This window comes from Manacus vitellinus, unplaced genomic scaffold (genome assembly GCF_001715985.3).
Source record: "Manacus vitellinus isolate BGI_N305 unplaced genomic scaffold, ASM171598v3 scaffold_14_pilon, whole genome shotgun sequence".
Classification (NCBI taxonomy): domain Eukaryota; kingdom Metazoa; phylum Chordata; class Aves; order Passeriformes; family Pipridae; genus Manacus; species Manacus vitellinus.
The window spans coordinates 12674520-12681307 of NW_021939063.1; the positions used below are offsets into that span (position 1 = coordinate 12674520).

Below are 6788 nucleotides of genomic sequence, written 5' to 3' on the forward strand. Positions count from 1 at the left end.
CTCGTGCTATTAAAAACACTGGTTTGCAGCATAGATGGAGCATCTGAGGGTTCTGGGGTTGGCTTAGAGGGTTTTCTAAGATGACCTGACACTTCACTGGTTTGGGGGAAATGCTGGCATTTACAAGTTTCGTGACTTGCAAGCTCTTGTGAAACCTCTGCTGCACCATATCTTTTTTTGTTCATGCTTGTGTGTGGTTCTAAAAGAGACCAGACAATAGCAAACTTAAAACCATTAAATTTTAATTTGAACATTTGAGGAGTTTATTACCCCTCAAGGAGCTTTGGTTTTGGTGGTAGATTCCCCCCCCCGCCCCTTTCCTTTCATGCTCTCATGACATTAACAATTAAAACAACTTTTTTTAATTTTTTTTAACATGCAGTGACATTGCCAAAGAAACTGCATTGGCATGTTTAATCCTCTGCACACTATCAGAATATAGGACAATTATAGATAGGTTTTTTTAATTAATTTGCTGTAACAGCAGTTTGTGTCTTGAGAAGGATGAGGCTTTTCAAAAGTTTGGTTTCATTCTGAATAAGTAGGTGATTTTGAATTCCATTTTTTTGCGATGCTAAGGAAACAGTTGTATTATTAATAGTCAAGTCATCAAACCACTTAAAGCTTAATATATTGCAGTTGCTAAGTAGGAAATTAACTCAGAACACTTAAGAATGTCTGTTATCCGTATCAAACAAGGATAAAATTTGGTTTCTTGTGAAAGTATTATTTAATTAATTCTTTAGTGGGGGGATGCTTTGGTTTGGGCAAAGTTTTACTGAATGCTTTAAGTTTCACAAATAGGCATTTTATTCAAACTGTTGCTGTGGTGTTTACTATGTGCTGTTTGTGTAGGTGCTTATGTGCTAGGTATTGCATTCTAATGTAAGGAATTGTATTTTGAGTTGCACTTATGTGTTCTGAAATGCATAACAATAAGCCATTGGACAAACAGTTTTAGGGAACTACAGTGTATATGTTTGCAGTGTTGGTGATGTCTCCAAAAATGTCTTTGAGGCTTCATTTTATTTTATTTTTTTAAGGGTGACAGATTTACCACATGGCTTACATTGAAAAGCAGCAAACATAAGTTTTGTTGTAGAAACAGAAAAGCAAATATAAGTTCAGAAGTTCTTTTGTAAAGATCAACAGTGGAGACTCCTAATGGAAGCATCCTGGAATAGAAGTGATATCTTGAAAAAGAGTTACAGCCCTTGGGGTACGGGCAGAGGGATGATGAGTTTCCTGGTGTATGTGGTTCTGTCAGTGCTAAAGAAATGTTTTAGCAGAGGGATGAGAGACTGGAATGAGGGACATGGAAGAGTCTTCCATGGACAGTGTCAGCTCCAATGGGTCCAGGTGCCTGTGGAACTGGCCTGAGCTGAAGATTGAGTAAGTGAGGCCTTCCCCAACTTGTGTGTGAAGTAGCAAATGTGTGATCAGTTAGACACGATGTGCTGCTTGTAGATGGTTGCTAGGCTTTTAAATTCTTCCTTATTTACACAGAAGAAACTTTTAAAGTGAATGATAAAGCTTAATTAAGTAATACTTAGGAAGGTGCCTAGAAACTTGTGAGCCTATGGGTTGTGAATGGAAGTGTTTTATTGAGCTTGTTCTGTCTCTCAGTGCTGGGTAGAGGAGATGGGGAAAAACATAAAGTAGTTTATCAACAAAGAGTTAAGAGTGTTTGAAAAGTTATTCTCAGAAAAAAACCCTAATACTGGGCATGTAAAATGACATATTTTGAACTTAGCAGGTTGTAGGTAATACTGTGAACTAAATCAGTTTTTCTGTTCCTTCTAGTTGGTTTGGATGCTGCTGGTAAGACAACCATTCTTTATAAACTGAAACTAGGAGAAATTGTCACCACAATTCCCACTATCGGTAAGATCACCAATTCTTATGTCTTCATTGTTGTTATTCTAAATTTATGTTGTAGAGGAAGGTTTCTGAAGAGTGTAGGGATTTACTATCTTTGCTGGAATGAAGAGAAACATGGGCTGTCTGGCACTACCATAAACATAACATAAGGTAACTGTCACACCAAAGATGCACCTAGACCAGAATCCTGTGCCTGACAGTGGCCAGCAGCAGATGCTCAGCAGTACAGGAATCAGTTAAGTAGCAGTACTTCCTAAACACCCCAAGCCTCACAGTTTGTGGCTGAAAGATTTGCTCAACCACTTGGATTTAAGTGATCTGTGGTTTTTTTCCCCCTTCAGTCAGTTTTCTTGTGATCTACCAATTCAGTTCTGATAAGCTGTTTCATACATAATTGGGAGAAGTGTAACTTAGGAAGTGTCTATCTTTAACATGGTTAGAATTATATTTTAACACTAGCATTAACTATTTCTAATTACTTAACTCCTTCATTTTTAGGTTTTAATGTGGAGACGGTAGAATATAAAAACATTTGTTTCACAGTTTGGGATGTCGGTGGTCAAGATAAAATTAGACCTCTTTGGAGGCATTATTTCCAAAACACACAGGTAAGAGTTCTCAGATGACAATAGTTAAAGAGCTGTTTTGTGAAGCCTCATTGTCTTCTGTAGAATATATATGGAGAGTTGTTTTCTTTCTTTCAGAAAGGCTCTGCACTACCTCCTGCAAGTTCTGAGGGTACCCAGATTCTATTTCAGTTGAAGCTAGTTTGTTACCCTGAAGGCTTCAGGCCTAGTTGTGAGTGTAGCTGGCAAGGATCAAGTGCTTTAGGATCTCCCAGTGTTCTGTAATGTGCCAGAGCAACTGGTTTGTTGTGAGGAACTCTTCAACTTTGCTGTATCCGTGCTTTGATTTGTTTGAACTGGCGTTGGTTATGCATAAAACATATTGCTGTTTAATTCTACATCCTCTTTTTTCGTAACCAGCCTTAAAGTACACAGCTTTTACTGTACTAAATCAGTGTATTTAGTAAGCTGAATGTCTAAAATATGGTAAAAGATCTTGTCATCAGTTGATTAAAAAATGTCATCTTCACATGGATGTGGTGACTGCTGTCAGTTTTGGTGACATAAATGTGATTTTTCCTTTGGTTCACAAGTGGTAAGGTAAGTTGCTTGTTAGTATCAGAAAACTTTTGGAGTGGGTTTGTTTTGGGTTTTTTTGTGTTGAATATAGAATTGTTTCCATGTAACTTGTGTGCAGCATGATGCATGTAATTGGTGCAGAAAAACAGAGAGGTCTGGATTGACAAAAGGGACCTACCACTATACTGTTGTGAATAACTGTCCTATTACTAAATACTTCTTTTAAAAGATAATTCTCTTTCCTTGAAGAGAATGATAAAAGTAAGGTTTTTAGACTGAAATGTTAAGAGATAAATAGTGTGCATTAGGAGGACACTTGAATAACAGAGATACCATTAGAAATACTGTTTGGTACAAACTTTTTTAAACAAATTCAGGCATTACTTTAAGGGTGTGGGATTTTTCAATGAAATATGAGCTGGTGAAGCACTTGTGATTCTCAATACAATGAGTGACAAGGGAGGGGGAGAGTTGACTTATGAAGTTTTGCTGGTTTTTTTTTTCCTAGCTTTATTTTGAAGTTGACTCTTGGGTAGTTGTCCTGACACACATCTTGTGTTGCTTAAACAGAAATTTCTGTCAAATTTTCTTACCTAAGAGAGGAGACAATCACAATATTCAACATGAGTATTTTGGGGGATTTAAAATAGTACTGCACATTGGTTTTTCAAACCTTCTTAACTTCCTACAGGGCCTCATCTTTGTGGTAGACAGCAATGACAGAGAGAGAATCCAGGAAGCAGCAGAAGAGCTGCAGAAAATGGTAAATGTCAATATCTTCTGAAGTACCTTTGTTAGACTTACTTTGTCATGTTTTTGGATGTTTGTCAGCTTCCCTAAAAGCTTTAGGATTTTAAAATTTTAGGGAGTTTATGCGGTGCATATTGTATTCACCTGGTAATTCTGGGGCACACAGTGCACTGAGTTGTAACTTCAGCTCTGTTCAGAACTACTAATGTGACAGAACCTTTCTTGCCTTCATAAAACCTAAATAAAAATGGAAAAACAGATTGGTGCTAGAGAATTTCAGAAGAAAGGTGTCCATAAATTTAAACTATTGAAAGATTTTTTCCTTAATCATAGAAGTTCTGTTGGGTACTAGTTAAATTTCACTCCATACTTACTGGCGACTTCAGGAGCAAGAATGAAAATGTTTATAACCCTTAAATCAGTATTTAGATTTCTTTAGTGGTTGTCAAAGTAACTGAAGGACTGAGCTGAGGTAATTTAGTAACGTGACTGTCTCTCTGTTAGCTTCAGGAGGATGAGCTGCGAGATGCAGTGCTGCTTCTGTTTGCAAACAAACAGGATCTGCCAAATGCCATGGCAATCAGTGAAATGACAGATAAACTAGGTCTTCAGTCTCTGCGTAACAGAACTGTAAGTGCTGAACTCTTTTCTTCCTCTATTATATATCATAAACACAAATTCAAGTTTTCACCTCTTTCTGTAGAAAGATGCACATACCTGCCATTAAACTTCATAGTGCATAGTTTAAGTCCTTGTTCTAACTAAGTGATTCAGAAGCATAATGCAGTGTGCACAGCTGTCACAGGTGTTTCGTTTCTTTTTTCTGAAAGCACACAAATACTCCAGTCTGTCACTGAAATACAGCTGTCCAACGTTTGACAAAGTATATGGTGGGCTTTCTCAGTATTTATTATTCTGGGGGAGCAAATGCATTCTGCAGTCTCACCTCTGCAAAGATAGAAGGAAATTAGGTATCTTCTGAAGCTAGTTTTCAGCATATAAATCAAATGCATGTTCTGTGTTTGTTTTTTGATGCCTTAAACTGTGTTGTAGCATTTGGTAGGCAAACCCTTGAGGTTCTGGTTAATGTCTGAACCCCATCTACTCTATATGTAATTTTCAAAACTTTTAAAAATACCATCTGTTCGATATTATGGCACAAAACCAGTGTTTAAAAGAACACTATTTTAGTGCTAGCAGTATTATAAGAACACTAAAGAGGGTGTCACATACTGTCATAACTTTGCTTGCATTCTGTCAGTATTTAACTTGAACTGTTGTTTGTGTTCTACATTAACAGTGGTATGTCCAGGCTACCTGTGCTACACAAGGAACTGGTCTGTATGAGGGACTTGACTGGCTGTCAAATGAACTCTCAAAACGCTAACTCCGACTGGATGACTCTTTCACCAGGGACATGTTTGATATAAGTGGTCTAGGCTTGTTACAACAAAATTAGTTTGCATCTTGGTTATTACAGTATCTGGAACTGATATTTGGGCAGGATATTACAGCGTTTCAACTTATTTTGTTGCCAATTATTGTTTACCGAGCTACATGTTGCAAAGGTAGCAATATGCTTGGGTAAAAATCTCCTTAACTTGGAAAAAGTGTATCTTCTGATTTTATTCCCCTTGTTAGCCTAAATGCCTGAATATAGTTATTGTGACATCTTTAAGATCTGTTTTGAATACTCTTTTTGAGCCCCGATAAATTAATGTTTTAATTTTTTTTCTCCCTGCTACTCTTAGTTTACTGATGCCCTGTTTCATTCCTCAGACAGTCTGCTGATTTAAAAATGTAGCATTCCGTATGTATTTATTTCTCTCCCTTGCCAAAAAGATTTCCTAATATTGCTTGTCCCAAGCCAAGGAAATGCTCTAAAACACTATACAAATCTACTGCACTGAGGAACATTTATTAATCCTTGGGTTCTGTCAGCCCAACTTGCCTTTGTGTGAATTGGATTTGATGGGTAGAATAGTTCTGTGCTGGTTGCGAAGAGCTCATGTTGAGGTTGTTTTTAATATTCAGCAGATTGTCTTCCTTTATATTGTATCTTTTTTTTTTATGTTGCATGTTGCTTTTTGGTATCAGCCTGACTATTTTTGCCCAGTGTATAATAGTTCTGCTGAAGTTTTACTGTTTGTTGGTGAACATATCTTCATAAGGAAATTTTGGAAAATTCATCAAACTCAATGGATTAGTTTCTTCATAACCCACTTGGAATTATTCCTAATAAAATGATAAAATGTATAGTTCTGTGTATGCTCTTCTTGATTCCTGAAATAGTTAAATGCAAATTATCACTTATTCTTTTTCCATATACTGAGCTTTCCTGCAGATTGCATATGAACATCAATCTCAGACTTTCACTTGTTTGGAGCTGTGTTTGGAGCAGGACATGGAAGGGGGGCAACCAAGTTGTATACAGTGCAGTAGAGTAGCTGTCATCGGGACTTACATAATTCTGTAAGTGTCTTTTGAAGTTGTAAATCTAAAATTTCTTTCAAGATGTCCAGATATGAAAATACTAACAGTTAAAAAATTGTAATAAAACAAATACGAACTGCCTGAAAAGCACACGTCTGTTTCGTGGTTGTATCCACATGTCAAAACCAGCGTGGGTTTAGCAGGAGAATCGCAGCTTGGGGGCTTCTGGGAGGACAACCACAGCTTGGTGGCTGGCTGGGAAGGTAACCTGAGTGCTTTTACAGGGATTTACTTAATATTATTGCTGAGAATCTCCTCAGAAGATTATCTCTATGCAACTGCTACTGTCTGTTTTCCTATTTCTACCCCCTTCTACCTATGTAGTTCAAAAGACTTCATATGTGTTTTGAGGCTGCTACTAATGGGTAGTTTAAAACCTTTTTTTCTGTTGCCTGTCTGCTGTATGGAGACAGATACTGCTCACTCCTCTGACTGAAATGTGCTGTTCTATTGACTGGATGCCTTTAGGAACCCAGAGCATGATTCCGCTGCAGTTTCAGGCTCAGCACCTCTCAGTTT

General features: G+C 37.3%; 1 protein-coding gene across 1 annotated transcript; it reads left to right on the plus strand.

Moving 5' to 3' along the window:
* Nucleotides 1-1164: 1164 nt before the first annotated feature.
* Nucleotides 1165-6356, plus strand: ARF4 (ADP ribosylation factor 4). Its single transcript, XM_029958341.1, has 6 exons — nucleotides 1165-1219; nucleotides 1786-1884; nucleotides 2380-2489; nucleotides 3718-3789; nucleotides 4281-4406; nucleotides 5077-6356. Exons 1-6 carry the CDS (start codon nucleotides 1165-1167, stop codon nucleotides 5161-5163), a joined length of 549 nt encoding a protein of 182 aa, XP_029814201.1. The 3' UTR covers nucleotides 5164-6356.
* Nucleotides 6357-6788: the final 432 nt, after the last annotated feature.